This window comes from Desmodus rotundus, chromosome 5 (genome assembly GCF_022682495.2).
Source record: "Desmodus rotundus isolate HL8 chromosome 5, HLdesRot8A.1, whole genome shotgun sequence".
Taxonomy (NCBI): Eukaryota; Metazoa; Chordata; class Mammalia; order Chiroptera; family Phyllostomidae; genus Desmodus; species Desmodus rotundus.
In genome coordinates this window covers 103207562-103227895 of record NC_071391.1, presented here as the reverse complement: position 1 = coordinate 103227895, position 20334 = coordinate 103207562, and the positions used below count along the sequence as shown (strand labels likewise).

The window sequence follows — 20334 nt, the reverse complement described above, 5'->3', positions numbered from 1 at the left end:
GCACACCAGCACTCAATCCACTGAGCCACACCGGCCAAGGCCAATTCCTATCTTTTGAGAAACCCTGGGTTCCAGACACAGCAGGGTGCTGAGGTGCTTGCGGACAATAGCTAGCATCTTTGGTTCTGTGGCTCCCCTTCACTGGAGTCCCCAGATCCTCGGCCCCTGGGGTTTTAATCCAGGCAGGCCCAGGATGACCACGCTCTGAGGACAGGCTGTTCCTGCAGGGCTGTTGTGGGGATAACAGGGGAGCACCCATGCAATGGTCTACGTATCCAAGGACTCCCCCTTCCGCATGGCAGGCTTCTCTGGGGCGTTGCTTACACCAGGGGTTCAGCTGGTGAACTTTCCCTGATTCCTGCACTTGTGATTGTATCCTTTTCTGTATGTATGCGAAAATAAAAGCTTATAAAAATATAGCGAACGTTCCCTCCTTCACAGATAGATTGGGGGAGCCTCTGGGTCTCAGGTTGCTTTCCCCACATCTGAGCACAGGCAGAGGCAGGAAAAGGATTTCCGTGTGTTGGGATGAGGTCCCTCCCTGCGCTGAGCCTCAGCACCCTTCTTCCTCTCTGCCCCCTGGTGGTGGGAGGGGGCCTAAGCAGAGGCACAGCCCCAGTGGGATGCCTCTCTCCAGGGAGCCTTGTACCCAGCTTCTCCCCTCTGTCATCCACTTTAGCCAGGCCAGGAAGGATCTGACCAGGATGTAAAAAGGGATTTGTTATTAACCCCATTGTGTAAAGTTCCTGCACCTTCCACAGGGACTGGAGAATCCTTGGACACCTAGAGCCTCCCAGAGGCTGGAGGTGGGGGGCAGAGACAGGAATGGAAGGGGCTGCAGGAGGAGTTGGTTGGAGAGGGTCTGCAGATGGAGTTGATTGGGGAGGGGCTGCAGGTGGCGGCTGGGGTAGCTGCTATTTAAGGGTGGGTGATGGCTCTAAGTCTGTAATTACGTTGCCTCTTCCTGCCTGGATTGCAGCTCCTGCTTGCTTCAGGGTTACTGGGCCCACCGAAGACAGCACAAGCATGGGGGGCCTCTGGCCTTGGGTGCTGGGTCTGCTCTCTTTGCCAGGTAAGTGGCTGACTCACCCTCCCGTTTTGACTCCAGCCTGCAGAGGGGCTGGGAGAGGCCAGAGGGTGTGGCTGGAGCCTGCAGGGTTCTGAATTGGTCTGACTGGCTCAAGAATGGGCTCTCCAGGGATATTCCTAGAGTCAGCTCCTGGGGGCCCCAAGGGGAGGCCTCCTGAAGACCCTGGGAGCAGAGGGCCTGCCTGGAAGGTGTGGCACTCCAGACTCCTGGTTCTGCTGGCTCTGCTAGCTCTGCTGGCTGGGCTAGGCTTGCCCAGGTTGAGGCCTAGGCCGAGAAGGGAGCCGTAGGGCAGGGTCTGAGGCTAGCCCTCACCGTGCCATCGTGTTGCAGCCTGAGGTTTGTCCCTGCCCCTCCTTCCTGCTGCCTCCTCTGCCTCAGACACACCCACCCACTCAGAGCACAGGGCTGCCTTTTGGAGCCCAGTGTCAGTCCCTCTGAGGGAGCTTCTTCCTCAGAGTTGTCTAGGCTAGGGCTTGGCACCAGCAGGGGCTGAGAGGGGAGGCCAGGCAGGCTCCCAGGACTCCTTGCTGGAGGCCTCCCTTAGAGGAGGGTCACCCACCTCCACCCCATGTTCCGACATCCTCTCCCACAATGCGGGCACCGTGGGCCCTGTGTGTCTGGGCCAGGTTTGATCCTAGGAGTGCCCGCAGCCTCCAGCTGCCCAGAAGTCTGTGGGAGCAGCATCTTGGAAGACCTGATCCCTGAGGAGGCCCAGACATCTTGGGACAAGGACATTCCTGCGATTAACCAAGGTGAGGGCACTGTGTCTCGTTGTGGGGTGGCAGGGCACGACAGTGCCCACGTGGTGTGGTGAGAACTGTGCTAACCGCTCTGATGGGCAGAAAAGCCGGGAGGAAGCGTGAAGCTTACTCGCGGGCTCTAGAGAAATGGCTCTACCTTCAACTTCTTGTAAGTCTGTTTTTCTATCTTCTCTACTGCTTGTTATTTTTATAGGAAGGGGGAAGCACAGGTTTTTATAAATGGCTTGATAAATGGCCTTAAAAAAGTACAGGGCTCTCTGTGTCTGGTGTCCAGCTCAGGCATTAGTGGGTGTTTGAAACGTGGGCTACCCGGTGCCGCATGGCCTGCAGGTGTGCGGGAATGAGCGGGGGGATGCGGAGACAGTGAGGCCCACGGCGTCCCTGACTGGGGTCTCCGGTGGAGAATGAGAACAGGTTGGTGTTCTGGGTCCAAGCTGATAGAAGCACAGACTGGGGTTTGGATGTTAGAAGCTTTCCTTGGGGGGATGGAGTGGCCTTGCCCTGGGGGATGGGACTCCGGGGGTGGTAGTCACCATGCGGTCTGCCCACTTCTTCCTCTGTGAGCCAGCCTGGAGCCCCAGCAGGGCGGAGCTGGAGCTGGAGCAGGGCAGGATGCCACCTTTTGGTGACTTTGACCTGCCTGCAGGTAGCCGGACTCAAACTGAGGCTTTCCTGGCATCAGTTTTTAGATGTGATGGAGAAAGCTTTTAGGTACTGTTGCTGGCAGCCCAGACAATTACGGATCCATGAGCTTCCTGTAGCAGCTGGGAAGCACATGGTCCCAGCTGCTGGAAATGCTGGCTGCTGAGGCCATGCAGCTGAAGGCCTTCAGCCAGGGATGTTGGGCAGCTGCTCCCTTTCCTGCCATGGGGGTCCACAGTAACTCCCGGGTCCATGGGTCTGGCCCCTGCCTCAAGGTGGGACAAGACCACGGTGCCATTGGAGCCCAGGTCTCCCCTAGGATCGGGCTGAGGCTGCCCTCCAGCTGAACACAGTTCTTCTCCCGAGCTCTACAGCATTCCTTTGTCCCTTGAGAAATTCTTTCCAGGTGGCTCCCAGCTCCGGCTCTGCCTCTAGGGACCCCAACCTCAGGCACCTCCAGGGTGTCAGGCCTTTTGCCAGGATTCCTTGTGGGGCTCAGATGTTTGGAAAGAGTTTGTGGGGAAGGGCTACAGCTGTGGCAGAAAATGGAGTCGGAAAAGGGGAGGGGAGACAAGCTGAGAAGGCGAGGGAGGCGAGGAGAGGGAGAGAGCCCAGTGCTCCCCCTCCTCATGTGTGGTTTGGACTGAAATTGCTGTCACTTGCCACCACAAGGGTCCTGAACACCAGCCCCAGAAGGACATGAACTAGATGGGGCACGAGGTGAGGCAGCAGAGCCTAGGACGTGCTCTGAGGAATGTGGCTTGGGCTGGGGACGGTGCACACAGCTGGAAGAAAGGCTGCCTCCCGGCAGCAGACGGCCTCCGACACAGAGGCAGAAGTTGGCAGGGACTGTGGGGATCGTGGGAGACGTGCACGGCTTTGAGTGAGAGAAGGGTGTGATCAGGCTGAGATGCATCACAATTTTGTAGACTGAGGCTCAGAGGGGCTGCGCGACTTGTCTGAGGCCACGCAGCCTCAGTGCCCAGGGGGACTCTGGCTCCAGAGTCGGAGGAAGGATAGACTCGAGGGTTGCTTGATCTGGCAGTCAAGGCCTCTGCAAGGCTTTCCTAGAGAATGTGCTCTGCGGGGCCTGGGCGCATACAACCCTCCCGTCCTTCCCAGGGCTCATTCCTGAGGAAACACCAGAGAACAGCTTTCTCCTTGAGGGGGACATCCTCCGGCCGGTGAGTGAGTAGGTATAAATAAACTTGAGCTTCCTCCTATCCTCAGGTGTCTTGGGGTGTGACATGGGAGGGATCTCTTTCTTGCTCATAGCTCGGTAGACACCCCATCTGGCCAAAGTAAGAGTGAATGTTCTATTAGGAATAGCTAGCCTGAATGCATTCCAGATGCTACCCTCCTGGGCAGGCTTCCTGAAGGAGGGGGCTTTGCCCTCAAGACCCAGCTTGGTATCCTGCCCAGGGGAGAAGCTCAGGAAGTATTGGGATGACAGGAGAGGGGAGCACAGGTTGGCAGGGCTGTAGGAATGTGTCGGTGGGCCGGGGAAGGCAGAACAAGGAGTAAGGCAGCCGCCATCCTGGCAGGGGTTGGCAGGCAAAGTCAGAATGGGAGCAGGATGGGTGGGGATTGGGGTGAATAGCCGGTGGAGAAGGGAACACTCTGTTCAGGAGAGCAATGCTGTCTTTCAGGAGACTGGGGGATGGCAGAAAGCTCCAAATAGGACAGTGACCTGGTGAGAGCAAGACCGTTCTGTGGTTTGGAGGCTGCCTGCAGATGGCATAGCAAAGCATGAGGCTGGGCTGGGCTGGCTGGGGAGGAATCCCAGAGGCAGGGCAAGGCAGGCAGGCCAGGGCAAGGCCCCTGAGGCCCCTGTTCCCCACTACCTAATGAGTGTGGGGTGTAAGAGCAGAATCCAGTAAAACCTTTGGCCAGTGGGGCAGGAAATGCCGGGTGCCGTGAAGCCTGTACTCCAAAGGGTTTGGGATGGCGGAAGAACAGATTAGAGCTGCCCAGGCCAAGAGTACTGCCTTAGCATCAGCCTGGGAGGGTCCTGCCCCATCTTTCTACCACACATTCAGGGTGCTCAGGAGCTGCTGTGTGCTCCAGGGAGGGGCTGCTGGTGGAGCCCTGAGCACTTCTGAACTAGGCCATCCTGGGGTGCTGGGACCCCTAGCCAGCCTCTCCAGAGTGTTTTGTTTTATTGGCTTGATAGAATCATTTGCAAGTTCTGTGTGATACAGAAGAAACAGTTGGGTTATGTGCCACCATTCACATGGCCGACTTCCAGCTTTTATCCCATTTTTAATGGCCTCCCCACTGTCACACTCCTGTCAGGCCGCTTACATCTTCAGGGTTCTTGTGGTCTGAGGTGTGGCACACGGTGGCATAAAGCTTGGCTGGGCTGTGTCCCCAGGGGTCCCTGAACCCTGCCCTCTCTCTTCAGAGTCCCTTCCGCCTATCGTCGGCTACAAGCAACAAGTGGCCCCAAAATGGGGGTGTGGTGGAGGTACCCTTCCTGCTCTCCAGCAAGTATGGTGAGTATTCACTAGGAGCCCAGCACCGTCCCCCTCCTGGCTCCCACCCCTATTTCCAGGGCAGCCTGTGCCCTCTCTGGGTTTTCTCCTCTTCCTCTATATCCCCTTGGCCCCTCTCTCAGCACCGCCCAAAGAGCCCTTTCCCCAGAAGCACCTCCCTTAAAAATAAAGACATGGTACATATATACAATGGAATACTACCCAGCTATGAAAAAGGTATCTTGCATTTTTGAGCAATGTGGATGGATCTTGAGAGTGTCATGCTAAGTGAAATAAGCCAGACCAAAAACCATATGATTTCACTCATATGTGGAAAATAAACCAAAAAGTAACAAACTAACAAAACAAACAAAAGCCTCATAGACACAGAAGCTCTCTTATTCTCAGGGCCTCCTGAGCTGGGGGAGGGGGAGGTTAAGATCCTGGAGGACCTGATGGGAAGGTACATCAAGGGACCATCTGACCCATTCTGAGACCAAGTGGTCGGGGACAGCGACCTCTCCCAGGTCACACAGCCAGGCTCTGTCTGGAGCCCAGCTTTCTTCCCCTTACGTGATCACGCTGCCTTTTCTTGACACTTCAGGTTGGGGGTGATTTGAGTGATTTCCGAAGCTCAGTTCCCTGCCCTGCATACAGACTTCCAGGGGCCATGAGGGCTCTGGGCCTCAGGCCGGGGTTTCAGCCAGGTGTCTCCTCCCCAGATGAGCCCAGCCGCAAGGTCATCCTGCAGGCGTTTGCCGAGTTTGAACGCTTCACATGCATCAGGTTTGTTGCCTACCATGGCCAGAGAGACTTCATCTCCATCATCCCCATGTCTGGGTAAGTGCTTCTGGGTGTGTGTGTTTGTATGCACACACAAGGTGAGTTCTCAGCTTTCTCCTGTGTTCAGCCTGCAATGAACTAAGCCATTGTCTAAAACCTATTTCTGGGCCCGTCTGCCCAGGTCCAAATACCCCTGCTCACTCTTGAGTGTCTTGCCTTATGTGAGCTGGACCTATAGTACTCAGGGCAGAAAGTGGGGAGAGGAAGTTAGGTGCTTGGCCCTCCTTTATGAAGCCTTCATCCCTAGGAGACTCCACGCTCTGGGAGGCAAGTGCAGGTTTGGTGGGACAGTGCTGGCCTTGGATGCGGGTTCCACAATGCAGGGACTGCCTGACTCCAGGCAAGTCCCTTGACTTCAGAGAAGCTTCTGCCTTCTCTCTGAAATGAGGGTGATGCTGTTTCCTGGCTTGTCAGGGGCCTTAGCTTATGTGTGTGGTAGCGTTGATTCACATCCCCTCGTGTGGGTAACACTCACTTAGCTGCTTCTGTTACCCATGTTACTATGAGTTCCTACCTCCTTTTTGTAACCCAGGATGGTAATGGGCTCAGTACATCCATTTCCCAGAAGGCCAGACAGTGAAGGGACTTGGGAACAGCAAGCCTGGAACTAGAGTCCAGGTGGCAACCCCATGTTTGTCTCACTTACCCCAGGACTAGGGAGGAGGGGATGGGCTGGGTCTGCCCCAGCTCACTCTCATGGCCCTGCAGGTGCTTCTCCAGCGTGGGGCGCAGTGGAGGGATGCAGGTGGTATCCTTGGCTCCCACCTGTCTCCAGAGGGGCCCGGGCATTGTCCTGCATGAGCTCATGCATGTGCTGGGCTTCTGGCATGAACATTCACGGGCTGACCGGGACCATTATATTCGTGTCAACTGGAATGAGATCCTCCCAGGTAAGCCAGGTGCTGCACAAACCGGGCTGGGTCTAGGAGTCCAGAGAGAGGGCCGCAGGTATGGCCCAGGGTCTGAGGAGTTGTCTGGCTATTTGGAAGAGGTTGTCCATCTCTCCCACCATCTGCCTGTCTTCCATGGGGAAGATGGGGTGCCCATCTTTCTGAGACCTGGGAAGTGGTCCAGATTGTGCTGCTCTGGGCTCTAAGCCTTTACCTGCCCACCTAGTCTTGCCTAGGCTGGGGCATCATTTCTCCTCATGGACACTGTCAGTTACCTGAGGATGGGTTGCTGGTATCCTCTGAGCCTTGCTCATTGTATCCCAACTAGCAGTCCCTCCCGCAGGTGGCTGTGTGGGTGGGGCGGGGCTGTGTGCTGGCTGCGGGGCTGAGCCGAGCAGAGCCTGGAGGTGGTGGACTGCACGTGTCCGGTTTCAGACGCCGGTGGCTGAGGGCAGTGCTGCAGGGGCTTGGTGCCTGTGTGGGGGGGTACTCCTGGGCATGGAGAACTGAGGAAGCGTGGGGAGGCTGGTCTGGGGAGTGAGCCGGTACACGTGATGCCTGTGTGCTGAGAGTAGTGCTGGGAACACCAGATTTGATCCTGGTCATGGGGGGACCCTGCCCTCTTGGGGGGATAACCTGATTCAGGAGGTGAGAGGAACAGACAACTATTTCACAGAGAAGGGGAACAGAAGAGATGCATGGTCAGGAGTTTGGTTTGGGGTGTGGATGCAGAGGGAGGAGTCAGAGGTTTCCAGCAGGCAAAGGGTGCTCAGGCCCACTGCCGCTGTGGGTCAGGCCTCCGAGTGCCTGAGACAGACCAGCATCCTGGAACCTCAGAGAACGGTGCCCTGAGGGCGTGGAAAGTGGGGATCAGAATTAGTGCAGGGAAGTGGAGGGTGATGGTGACTCTGTACCCTGAAAACAGACTATGCCCCTTCCACATGTTCATGGAATACTTGTGAAGACTTACATATACAGCAGTAAAACTTCCAATTTGAAAAGGTAGAGTTACTATGAACGTTTTGATTATGATGTAAAGTAAAAAATAGAAACTAATAACAAACCCAAAACTTCTTCCCCTTGGAAATTAAAGTTAAAAAAAAAACAAAAAGAGCAAAAAGAGCAAACCTTTCTCTCATCTCTGGGGTTAAAGAAATAGAGGAATTCTAAGGAAAAAAAGTCATAAATGCATTAGAACCAATGGTTTATAGCTAACGCAGGGCTCAGGGAAACTGCGCAGACGTAACCACTCTATCAATAAGAAGAGAGCAAAGTGAGCATTTCAGTGCAAGTTGAGAAAAAAATAAAGGAAAGCAGGAGGGAATTAATGAAGGTAAAAGCAGAAATTAATGAGTTAGGAAACAAAAAGCACTAATAGACTCAGGAACTGTTTCTTAACAATAAGACAGGTGAAAACACCTGCTACCCTAGTGAGAATACTTGCTTAAGAACTTTAAAAATGAGAATATTTGTATTTGGTTAATAGGTACTGAACAAACCCTGCTAAGACATGCAAACTATTAGCAGTAATTAACAGTGGGGTTGGGGGTGTGGGCATTCAGAAGGGGGATGGAGTGGGAGACACTATATCTAAAGTTTTTTTATTTTTGAACCAGATGAATATATTACGTATTTCAAATTGTTTAATAGCTGAAGGTGGTTTTTGTTGTTGTTTTGTTTTGTTTTGTTTTTAAGGAGGAAATAAGCACTCTCTAGGAGCAGGTGTTTTAGGCAGATGGAGGGATGCCATTGATTCATGGTGACCAAGTGGCTGGGCCTGGAGCGGGGCTTCGGGGCACTGGGGGGCAGAGACGGAGGGTGCAGCTCTTCTGTCAGAGGCTCACTGTGAAGGACAGGAGGAAAGGGGAGGGAACCTTGCCCTTCCCAGGCCTGGAGCACCCAGGTGGCATGGAGAAGTGGGCACTCTGGCCTTCGGGGGAGTGCTGGACTCCGGACGTGGGTGCTGGGTGCTGCTGGCTGGAAGCTAGAACAGCTGGGCTTGCTGTGGGGAATGCGGGTTTGCCCTGGGAGATGCTGAGCTAATAGGTCTGTACAACTGGGTGAGGAGGAGGCACTCACTTGGTGGGTAGGGGCATCCAAGGCTCTCTGAGAGCGAGTGGCTCCAAGGAAGACGAAGACTAGTCTTATACAAGGTGAGCTCGAGATGATGATGAGGAAGACAGGGGGAAAATGCTTAGGAGGCCTGGTGCAGGCCTGGACCCCTCCCAGGTCGGGGGTAGTCAGAGTGAAGGCACACAGGAGAGACAGGACCAGGGGCCAGTTGTGGGGAGAGGAGCAGAAAGAAGCACGTTTGGCTGTAATTTTGAGCCCCTCAGCTTACTTCCTGGAAGTCCCTTATTCCGCACCCCCCCCCCCACTCCCACCCATTCTCTTTCCCCAAGTGATAAAAATTTTTTCAGGCTTTGAAATCAACTTCATTAAATCTCAGAGCAGCAACATGCTGGTGCCCTATGACTACGCATCCGTGATGCACTATGGGAGGTGAGGCCCCCTTTCCTTTTCTTCCTCCCTCTGCACTGCCTGGCTGGCCCTCACTGTGATCCAGACTCAGACCCCTGCCTTCTGGGTTCCAGGCTTGCCTTCAGCCGGCGAGGGCTGCCCACCATCACGCCGCTTCAGGCCCCCAGTGTCCACATTGGCCAGCGATGGAATCTGAGCACCTCGGACATCACACGGGTCCTCCGGCTTTATGACTGCAGCCCTAGTGGCCCCAGCCCCCGTGGGAGAGGTGAGTGATAGGGGCAGGGTGGTTTGAGAAACTCGGAGAAGGTCCCTGTACTGAGGTGGTGTCAATGAGGGTGACGTGGTGGGGGGTGGGGTTGCAGAGGTGAGTGGGGTGGGACAACCACGGGCTAAGACAACTAGTTATCTGGTTTAAAAAATGAATTTCTAACTCACATCATGCAGCAATAAATTCCAGATGTACACAAGACTTACACATAAATGGAAAACTTTAAAACTTCTAGAAGGTATTGGACTCAGCAGGGGCATGGTGGGCTGTCACATCCGTGAGAGGAGCTACATCCCTGTGGATAAAACTGAAGACAGCTCTGGCTCTCCGCAGCTGGGCCACACTTTCCTCCTGTGATTCTGGGGCGTGACCTGTCTTTTCTGCCCCAGGGTTCCAGGTACACGGTGATGGTGAGAGCCCCACTCCTGCCTCTGGACCACACCTGCAGCGGCTTCTGGAGGCATTGTTGGCAGAGTCCAGGAGCCCTAACCCTAGTGACTCCAGGGCTGGCAAGAGCCCGCTGGTGTGGGAGGCCCCCGCCACAGGGAAGTTTGGTGTGGAGGCCTCTGCACGGAGGCCTCAGGCCTCAGCTTCCTCCACAGGCTCAAGGGCTGGGGCAGGTGCTCCTGGTGTTGCCCTGGAGTCATCCCAGCAGGCCCAAGTGCCCACTGTACCCCTAGTGCTGTCTCTAGAAGCAGAAGACCAGCCTGCACCTATCCCAGCTGCTTTGGGGAACCGAGCTCTGGGTCACTTCAAGGATATACCCAGAGGTCAAGTCTGTGGCTTCTGTGCCTAAGTGGGGAGGGCATCCTCAGCCCAGAGCAGCTGGGTCAGGCAACCCTGGGCCCCTCTAGGTGACACCCCTGTCTTCTAGCCCCAGGCTGGCCTCCCTGTCTGAGGCCCAGGCCTCTCCCTCTACCCCTTCCTTCCCCACCGTGTTTCCCCAAGAGCTCCTGGGGACAAAGGGACCATCTAGGTCTGTCAGGGGGAGGCAGGCCTGTTGGGAACACGTGGCTTTGCCTGCTCTCATGTCTCCCTCAGCCCTGGAGGATGCTGGGACTAGGAGGTAACATTCTCCAGGGCTCCAGGGACAGGGGTTTGGAGGGGTGAGGAAAAAGATTCTAGCCTTCAAGGCTGTGGAAGACCTCCTGTAGATGAAGCCCAGCCCCCCAGCATGAACTAACAGTATTGCCCCCACCTCTCCTTCAGCCAGGCCTTGAGGGGAGCCCCATGCTGGGACCTTGGGAGCAGCCTCCTGTCCCTGATGTCTGCCCTGCACCTGCAGCTTCTAGCTCTGCTCTCCGGGAGGTTCTCAGAGCCCACCTCCCTCCCCTGCAGTCCAGGAAGGCTCCAGAGTCATAGCGGTGTCACCTACAGGGAGAAAAGGAAGAGGTTGGGGCCCTCTACGCATGCACAGTGGGAAGGTCAGCAAAGACGTGAGGACCCGGAACACAGACCTCAAAGCTCCTTACCACCCTGCATTGCTATTTCCAGGAGTGTCCTCTCCCCTACGGCCACAGGAGGCCCTAAAAGGTGGCAACGGGCTGGGCAGGTCACCCTGCTTGCCCTCCTTCAGCCAGTCCCCAGTCGTCCTCCTCAGCTCCTGGCCTTCCCAGTAAGGGATGTTCCAGGAGCAAAGAACACCTCTGGGGGTGCCTGCGAGCCCTCCAGGAGCCCCCTGGTGGCGCTATTCTGTGGCCTGGGGTGGGAGAGAACAGGAGCCCATGCCCTGTCCCACTGGCGCCAGGTACCGCAGATGCTGGGGGAGGCAGAAATAAAGTTGGGTGCTTGCTCCAGGATTTGGGTGCTGTGGTGACTAACGCACACGTGCACGTAATTGCCTCTGCCCGCTCCTCCCGGCCCTGGGCAGGTCCTCAGGGGTTCATACCCATTTTCCAGAGGGCGAGTGCCGGCTGAGCCTCTCTGCCTTTGCACACCTCAGGGGACACGTGGGCACACTCTCGGGATGCTGAGCCTCTGCCCTCAGGCTCTCTTAGGTCCAAGGATTTTGTGAGACCAAACAGGAGCCTGATCTCAAGCATTAGCTTCAGTGGAGGATCATGTGGGGGAAATGCTGTCCTATTCTTGCTCTCAGGCATGGAGGAGGGGTCTGAATTTAGAGTGAGTTGGGGTTCTGGCCATGCTCCTAGTAGGTGACAGCTCCCCTGGGAGATTGCTAAGCAAAGTCTTTGGACTGACCCTAAGATAGACACATCACCTTTAGTACCCTCATTTGTAAGGAAATAGGTGTGACTGCCTCACAACCCGTGGGTCTCTGAGTGGCCTGGGGTTTCCCGATGGCCGCATCCGTTGGAGGAGGTGACGTGCTTTGTGCCCAGTGAGGCCCCCCCAGCTCTCAGAGGCTTCCCATCATGTGCTTCCATTAGAATATGGCTCCGGTCTTGGAATCTGCACTCTCCAGTGACTGAGGTAGGGCTGGCTGAACCTGGTGTACAAGGGGAAGAGCACCCCTCCTGTTCTTTGGGGGCGAGTTAGGGACAAGGCTGTCTGTGTCATGTCCTTCCCCATGAAGCCCCCTATCACTAAAGAGCCCATTCCCCAGGCCAGCTCTGGGCCTAGGCCTGTTCCACAAGCCCCACCCTGCCCCTGGTTATCCAGCCCTGGTTCAGCCCCTGAGAGGGTGTTAACCAGAGCCCACGTGGCTAGCCACCCCAGCCCAGCGTCTGTGGCCGGTTCCCCAATCCCCAGCCACGTAGCTATGAGGACTCACTGATCAGTTCATTCAGTCACCAGACGTCTGTCATGAAGTGGAGCCAGGCAGGTTCTGTCGTAGGCACCGGGGACAGCATGGCAAGCAAGACAGGGTTTCTGTTCTTAAGGAGTTTATTTGGGTGGGGAGAGGGATGGCAGGTACACAGGCAGGTAAAAAAAAGAAAAAAAAGCCTCTGCGATGGGGGAGGGGAGCATTCCTTTCTGGTGCTGGCATTTCAGCTGAGACCTGAGTGACAGGATGAGGCTCCCCTGTGAAAACTGGGAGAAGCAACAGCCAGTGCAAAGGCTCTGAGGCAGGAAGAGGGTGTGTCAGGCCAGTGCGGACTGGGGGATGTAGAGTGGGGAGCAGGCAGAGCCAGGCCCATCACAGAGGGAAGGTTTTATTCTCCGAGACCAGCAGGGAGCAGCTGCTGAAGGGCTCTAGGGAGGGGAGTGATAAGATCTGATTAAATATTTTAAAAGCCATTCTGGTTGCTCTGTGGAAAATGGATGGGAACAGGGAGAACAGCCGGAAGCGTTGTGCAAGCAAGAGCAGTTGGGGCAGTGGAAATGGGCAGAAGTGGGTGCTTTTGGAGTGTATTTTCAAGGTTGAGGAATTCACACCAGCGACTGGATGCAGGGGCTGAGGGCACCCCTTACAGCACTGGGGACGGAGGGCAGAGGCAGGGCTCCGGGGCTGTGTGTATTGTCTGAGGCTGTTAGAACTGGAATGAGTGGACCAGGGAGCATGTGGGCTGACAGCCTGGAGATCCCACCTGATGGCTTCCACTTTCTCCTAAGTGTGGGGCAAAGTCACAGCTCAGGGCCAGAGGCCAAGGGGAAGGGGTGGGGTGGGTGAGAGGTGGGGAAAGGACAATGAAAGCAAAGCTGATTCTGAACAGAGGGAACCGAGGACTAGGGAAGTCTGCAGATTTGTGGTCATGAACTGAAAGCAAGGCCAGTCAATGCAGTGAGTGTTCTGCTCCGGAAAAGGCAGCCACTTGGTCAAAGGCAGAAAGTGAATGATTTACTTCCGACCAGGGTTGGGGTGTTGTTAGGTGAGTGTGATGGAGTGAGGGAGGGAGGATGACCGAGTGACATTAGAGAGCACTGTTGAAAGGTCTGGGAAGGGGTGAGGTGGGATCATACAGGGTGGTCTGAGGATCATCCTGGTGGGCACTGTGCTGCTGGAGCCCTGGCCTGGGAGGGCCTGAGACCAGTCTCACCTCGTAGGCCTGCAGAAGTGGGTCTAGGGCTTCCAGCTAAGATGGCACAACTCTTGCTGCATTCTCACAGCCAGGAATGGAACAACTGTCTTCCTTCTTTGGGAAAGATGGTACCAGCTCACCTTGCCCCTGTGACCCCCCCTTTCCAAGGACATCCCTTGAGGGCACCTTCATTTGGGCACTCTACCTGCCTGGTACCTACCTGTCACTATTCAACAGGATGTCTGCTCTGATGGAGGGAGTGATGCAGGAAACCCACTGCCCACCATCTCAGAACAGAGTGGTGCTGTGTGCATGGAATCAAGGAACTTGGAGAACAGGGTACCTCCTTCTGCCTGTAAGGATGGCGACAGATAAGTGTATCTTGAAGACAGAGCAGGGCCCACCAAGCACAGAAAGAGTGAGGAGGGTGTTTCTGGCAGAGCGAACAGCCCCTGGAAAGAACTGGAGATGGGGGAGCTTAGGGCTTGTCCAGGGACCAACATGTAGCCTGGTGGGGCCAGGAAGGCAGACCAGTGCCTGCTCTAGACAGTTCCTGTTGCTGGCTGCTTGTAGGTCTGGATCTGAACTGTGCCTGGTGGGATAGGATGACAATGAAAAGTCAGATTACTTGAAGGAAGCCCTGCTGTGGCCCGAGGCTCTGATTCCTGCGGGGCTGGGTGGAACAGGCAGCCGGAAGATGTGCGGAGGAGATGGAGAGCTGCAGAGAGGGGCAGGAATCCAGTTATATAATGGCCCCCACTGCTCCCAAAGCCAGAGACATGTCTGGAGGGCGGGGCTGAAAGGTGGCAGCAGGTGACACAGAGCCCGGGGTGGTGGCTGAGCCTCACGGGTACTTGTAGACCACCTCTGGCTGTCTCCACCTGAGCTGGTACCCAGAAGGGCCTGGTGCTGGGCAGACCTGGAGCTGCCCCTTCAGGTGAGAACCCCTCAGTGGGGACTTGAATGGGGCAGGGGAGGGGGCAAGGAAAAAGGAGTTCTGACCTCAGTTCCCTCAGTAGCCTTGAGGCCTGGCCTTTTCAGGAAAATGGGCCAGAGACAAAGGCTGATGCTGGTTGTGTTGTCTGGACCTCCTCCCTGCTGCTGCCTCCACCTCAGTGTAGTTGGAGAGGGTAAAAGTGGTCCTTTCCAAGCCAGTTTAGGCCACCAGGGCTCTCAGACTGCACAGCTGGGAACAGGGAGCCACAGAGACAGGCAGGGACTTGCTTAAGTGGTTGCTCCCCAGGCTCCAATGTTCACCCTCTGTCCTTCCTCATGGAAGGGGTTACTGAGACCTCTCCATCCCTGGCAACTGTGGGTGCAGACCCTGCCCAGCCCAGTGAGTGGGGAGGAGGCATCCATAAAACATGCCTCTGGATAGGGCAAGAGAGGGGGGCTGCCCGCTTGGAACCCAGCCCAGCCAACACTGGACCCATTTGGCTGTGGGCACTTACACCTAACAGAGAGTCTAGCTAGGCTGGCAGTCCAGGGTCAAGGAGGAACACACTGCCCCACCCACGCCACGTGACTGGAGGATCTGGGGTGCCACCCATGTGGGCCTGGGGAGGGATGAGCCATTGTCTGTGTGCCTGAGAGGCTGCACTCCCTGCTGTCATGAGGGTGGAGCTGACAGGAAGGAAGGTCCAGTGACCCAAGGCCAGTCCTGCTTCCCGGGGTGGATAGGTGCCTATTTATACAAAGGATGTCATGCAGCACTGTGCGCTAGAAATGCAAGGCCAGGCTCTAGGCTGGGGCGATGGCATGTGGTGCTCGGAAGCAGTGAAAAAAGTACCCCTGAAGCTGCCCAGGCTGGCCCCGGTGGCTGTGGTCAACCGGGGGGTGGGTAGGAACAGGGTTCCTGAGAGGCAGCTGTGGCCCCACAGCTCTTCCAGGCCAGGAAGGGGGTGTGTGGGGTGTGTGTTTAGTTGGAAATTTCTTCTTACCTCAACTCCTCTTCCCACCGCCACCTGAGAGGGGCACGCAGTGTACGTGTGGGCAGTCAGCAGGACTGGACAGGGAGCAAGGGAAGCTCCTCCTTTCACAGCTGACACCCCCACTAAGTCTCCTAGCTCTGCGTCTGTCCAGGGACATCCTCTTGCTATAGGTCAAGAGGTGGTTTGCCCACAGCCCCCTCCCTCAAACAAACCTTTGCCTGCATCTCGGTTGGTGCTGAGATTTGAGTCAAGCCAGTTTTCCTCTTACCTTTTCTCCTCAACGGAGGAAACCAAGGCAGCTGCAGGAGAAACAGGGCAACTGAAGCCATAAATCTCCGAGCACTCGCCTGCCCCTCTGGCTTGGAGCGTTTCCGGGCCCTGGCCACTGCGGGGACGCGGGTCCTGGCGGGCCGCGGACGGCAGCAGGGGGCGCTCGCCACCTGACCACACAATGTCCCCCTAGTCCACCAGCCCAACGGGAACCTAGACTGGGCGGGAACGCAGTAGGAGTCGGGGTTCGCGGCAGTCTCCCTGCTTCGCTCACCCCCTCCGCTCGGCTTCTTTCTTGGGCACCAGCGTGGCTGCAGTTTATTGTGCCACCGCGCCCAACACCCACCCACTCTCTCCTTGGGGCTCCTGGGCGACGGGAGCAGAGACCAGCTCGTGCTCCCCGTCCTAACTTCCCGGGCTCCGTCCCAGCCCCGTATTCCGCTGGAGAGAGGTCCCTTTCCGTGCCCGCGGCCGCGCCAGCCCAGCGTCCTTGCTCCCTGCACATACCGACCCTTCCACTGCGCAAGCACCCTTCCCAGTGTTGGGAAGATCCCAGGGTAGGGCGGAGACGTGGAAAGGCTGCGGCCCCCAGTCCTCTTCCAAGAGCCCCTCCACCCAGAAGCCGCCCCGCCCCACGCCTGCCCCGCCTCCTGCACCCGCCTCCAGTCTCCTCCCTCCTGCGGGCGCTGCTCGGCTCCCCACTCCCCTGCTGCCGTGGGCTGTCTGCAGGCGCGGCTCCGAGCCCTAGTGAGCCAGCGCCGCGGCCTCCGCGCCTCCTCCGAGAACGGGAGCGAGTGCCCCTGCAGCCTGTGGGACCCCGCGCCCCGGAGCACGTCTGGCAGCCTGGGGGTGGGAGGGAGCCACTTTCCCCCCTCCCTGACGGGGCGGGGCAGACAGCGGGACAACTTGAAAAACTTCTCAGGGCGGACGGCAGGGACACCAGGCTCCGGTGGAAGAGAATGTAGGAGAGTGGTGCCTGGCCACAGTCTTCCCCCAACCTCCTGAGCCCCACTCGTCCCAGCCATGGGGCTTCAGCACCCTCAGCGCCGCCAGGAGGGCGAGCCCCTCATCTAGCCTAGCTGGGTGGACCAGCACTGTCGCCCGCTGTACTCGCGCTGGGCAAGCAACGCCCCCTCTGGCCTGCTCGACCCTGCCATGGACCACCAGGAGCCCTACTCGGTGCAGGCCACCGCGGCCATCGCGGCGGTTATCACCTTCCTAATTCTCTTCACCATCTTTGGCAACGCGCTGGTCATCCTGGCGGTGTTGACGAGCCGCTCGCTGCGCGCTCCGCAGAACCTGTTCCTGGTGTCGTTGGCCGCAGCCGACATCCTGGTGGCCGCGCTCATCATCCCTTTCTCTCTGGCCAACGAGCTGCTGGGCTACTGGTACTTCCGGCGAACGTGGTGCGAGGTGTACCTGGCGCTCGACGTGCTCTTCTGTACTTCATCCATCGTGCACCTGTGCGCCATCAGCCTGGACCGCTACTGGGCTGTTAGCCGCGCTCTGGAGTACAACTCCAAACGTACCCCGCGCCGCATCAAGTGCATCATCCTCACCGTGTGGCTCATCGCGGCTGTCATCTCGCTGCCGCCTCTCGTCTACAAGGGCGACCCGGGTCCCCAGCCCCGTGGGCGCCCGCAGTGCAAGCTCAACCAAGAGGCCTGGTACATCCTGGCCTCGAGCATCGGGTCCTTCTTCGCACCCTGCCTCATCATGATCCTCGTCTACCTACGCATCTACCTGATAGCTAAACGCAGCCACCGCAGAGGCCCCAGGGCCAAGGGGAGCCCTGGGGAGGGTAGATCTAAGCAGCCCCACCTGGTCGCTGGAGGAGCCTCAGTCAAACAGCCAACCCTGGCCCCTCATTTGGCTGCTTCCGGAGAGGCCAATGGACACTCTAAGTCCACTGGGGAGAAGGAGCAGGGGAGGACCCCTGAAGATCCTGGGAGCCCCGCCTTGCCACCCAGCTGGACTTCCCTTCCCCGTGCATGCCAGGATCTGAAGGAAGGTGTCTGTGGACCATCTCTAGAAGATGAAGTTGGAGAGGAGGAGGAGGAGGAGGAGGAGGAGGATGACGATGAGTGTGAGCCTCAGGCCTTGCCAGCATCCCCTGCCTCAGCTTGCAACCCATCCCTACAGCAGCCACAGGGCTCCCAGGTGCTGGCCACCCTGCGTGGCCAGGTGCTCCTGGGCAGGGGTATGGGAGCTGCGGGTGGGCAGTGGTGGCGTCGGCGGGCTCAGCTGACCCGGGAGAAGAGGTTCACCTTTGTGCTGGCCGTGGTCATTGGCGTCTTTGTGCTCTGCTGGTTCCCCTTCTTCTTCAGCTACAGCCTGGGTGCCATCTGCCCACAGCACTGCAAGGTGCCCCATGGCCTCTTCCAGTTCTTCTTCTGGATCGGCTACTGCAACAGCTCCCTGAATCCTGTTATCTACACTGTCTTCAACCAGGACTTCCGCCGTGCCTTCCGAAGGATCCTTTGCCGCCAGTGGACCCAGACGGCCTGGTGAGCCGCCTGCCTGCTGCCCTTGTGGGGTTGGTGCCAGGTGGCAGCAGGGCGCCCCTGCTTCCTACCTTGTTTTATGTAGCCATCTCCCTGGGGCTGTCTGGTCGCTGCCCAGGTACCGGCAGGCCTCCTCTTGGGAGCACCCTGGGAGGGGCACGGGCAGGGTGCTGTTCACAGGGGGCTATAATAAGCCTTCCCTTGCTGGCTCAGCAGTGGGGGTACATCTTCTCCCACCCTGCCAGAGCACAGAGAAATGGAGGAGGCCTGGACCTTCCTGAGTGTGGCTGAGGCCAGGCTGGGATAGAGAACCTCCCTCAGGAGCCCTGGAACCCAGTAAGCTGTCTTGAGGACCTTGTGGTCCCTGGCAGGCCACTTGCTTGTGGTGTTTTGTTTCTTTTTCATCTTCCCCAATAAAGAGCTGGAAGCCAGCCTTCCACTCCCCCCAAGAGGGCCTGCTGCTGAGGAAGAGGCCGAGACGACGACAGCCATGCATCCACACTGAGCGCCTGTGGACGCCAGCAGGCGCCGGGTGGGGGTTTATGGGCTGGCACTGTCCCTGGGCCCTTCTTCCCTTTCTCCCTGCTCTTGGATTTGTAGCTTCTTTGAAAGCTAGAACTGTGATCTGTATTGCACCTGGTGCCCCTCTGGAGACCTGGCCTCCGCCTCAACAGGACATCCCTGATCACTAGCACTCACCCCCTGCAAAATCCAGGGCAACAATAGCTTGCTGCCTACTTGCTGCAGGGAGATGAAAGGCATTGCAAAAAGCTTTGAGCTCTGTGGGGGAACCTAGAGAACCAGAAAATGTGATTATTTGGTGATATAAAAATCCCCTTTCTCTGTGTTTACCACCACCTGTGTTCCTATAGACTTTTGTTCTGTGCCTGGGCTGTGCGAATTCCTACCCCAAACTGGAAGTGGGGAGCGGCAGACAGAATGACTATTTCAGTTAAAGGACTTCTTTGAAAATGTGTTCTTGTGCCTGCAAAGGTTTGAGTTATTATGCTGCATGACAACTTCTTGACATTTTACCTGCAACACCAAGAGGGTTTTTTGTGGCTTGGGCCCCCTCATCGGGAATAAGCCTTTTGTCATCTTACAGGCAAATTGTTTCCCCAAGATAGCTAAAAATACCCACACCCTGGGAACAGTCTGACGTGGGAGCTCTGGCAGGTGACAGAGCCCTCAGGCAGGGTTCTGGGCTCTGGCAGGTGAGCCATGGCCTTCTGGACCCCCCAGGGGAGCCTCACACCAGATCGCCAGGCAGAGCTCTAAGCCCCCAGTGGGTCCCTGTGATGCACAACTGATCCCGCCTGGGTGAGTGTTGGCTGGCCACCGCCAACCCCGCTGTGTGGCTCTATCCCACTGATGGGGCTCCAGGGGCCTCTTCCTCCTAGTTCTCAACCCCCGCCCCAGACCTTTGAACCCAGAACAATTTGGAGCACATGAAGGATGTTTCCCAGTGGTCCCACCTGGGAGTGCCTGACTTCAACAGTAAGCCAGTGGGATCTTAGCTGGGGGTGGGGCCAAGTGGCAGGACACTGGTGGCTCCCTAATGGACTGGGCAGATTGGGAGGGGTGCTGAAGGCATTTTCTGGGGTGGAAGGAATGGAGGGGACCAAAGAGAGTCCCTCAGTTCATTCCTCAGTCCCATTGTGAGGCCGGGGCTTTGCCCTGGGGCAGGTCTGGGTGGGTAGGCAGGTGGGCGCAGGGGAGGGGCTGGCTTGTGACATCTTCTGATGGTCTCTCCTGTGCTCCAGGGCACCCCTGCTGTTGTTGTCTGTGGCCCCCCTGTTGTGAAATGCAGGTGTTTTTTTTTAAAGGTTTGAGCTATTTTATCAATAAAAGATATTTTGTAATAAGCACACTGTGTCATAGTTTCCCAAGAGCTGCTGGCTGTAGTTACTCCTCGCCTACTTATAGCAGACTTGGCAAGGGCCAGTTGCCCTCCCCTCCTCCAGGTGTGGTTAGCTGGTGTCCACCCAGCTGCCTGCCTGTCTGCTTTATCCAAGCAGCATCCCCTATTCCTCATTGTGAGCCAGTGGGGGTGGAGTGGCCAGAGGAGCCTGAGGAAGGAGGTGTTGTCCTTTGGGCTGGGACCTGGGGGAAAACACCCACAGGCAAGACTTCTGGGCAGGGAAACAGAACATGCAAAAAGGGTGCCATGTGTGTGTGGTAGATTTGGCAGTTTGAGAGTCAGTTGAAAGCTGGCCTTGCTGGGCAATCAGGTGCAGGAGTGCGGGGCAGAGGAGGT

At 57.0% G+C, this 20334-nt stretch overlaps 2 protein-coding genes and 1 long non-coding RNA gene across 3 annotated transcripts; 2 read left to right on the top strand and 1 right to left on the bottom strand.

Annotated features, from left to right (window-relative positions):
- The first annotated feature begins 1026 nt into the window (after positions 1-1026).
- ASTL (astacin like metalloendopeptidase) lies at positions 1027-10248 on the top strand. Its single transcript, XM_024576713.2, has 9 exons — positions 1027-1072; positions 1717-1842; positions 3616-3677; positions 4898-4988; positions 5690-5807; positions 6519-6700; positions 9121-9202; positions 9295-9449; positions 9842-10248. The coding sequence occupies exons 1-9, from the start codon at positions 1027-1029 to the stop codon at positions 10246-10248; spliced, it is 1269 nt and encodes a 422-aa protein (XP_024432481.1).
- A 3994-nt stretch (positions 10249-14242) lies between these two features.
- LOC123478312 (uncharacterized) lies at positions 14243-16207 on the bottom strand. The gene is made up of 3 exons (XR_006653483.3): positions 16081-16207; positions 15572-15791; positions 14243-14558 (listed from the first exon to the last, which is right to left on the bottom strand). It is a non-coding gene; the product is annotated as an uncharacterized lncRNA (long non-coding RNA).
- Positions 16208-16312: 105 nt separating this feature from the next.
- ADRA2B (adrenoceptor alpha 2B) lies at positions 16313-19904 on the top strand. The gene has a single exon (XM_024576727.4). It carries the CDS (start codon positions 16729-16731, stop codon positions 18082-18084), a length of 1356 nt encoding a protein of 451 aa, XP_024432495.2. The 5' UTR covers positions 16313-16728; the 3' UTR covers positions 18085-19904.
- The last annotated feature ends 430 nt before the right edge of the window (positions 19905-20334 follow it).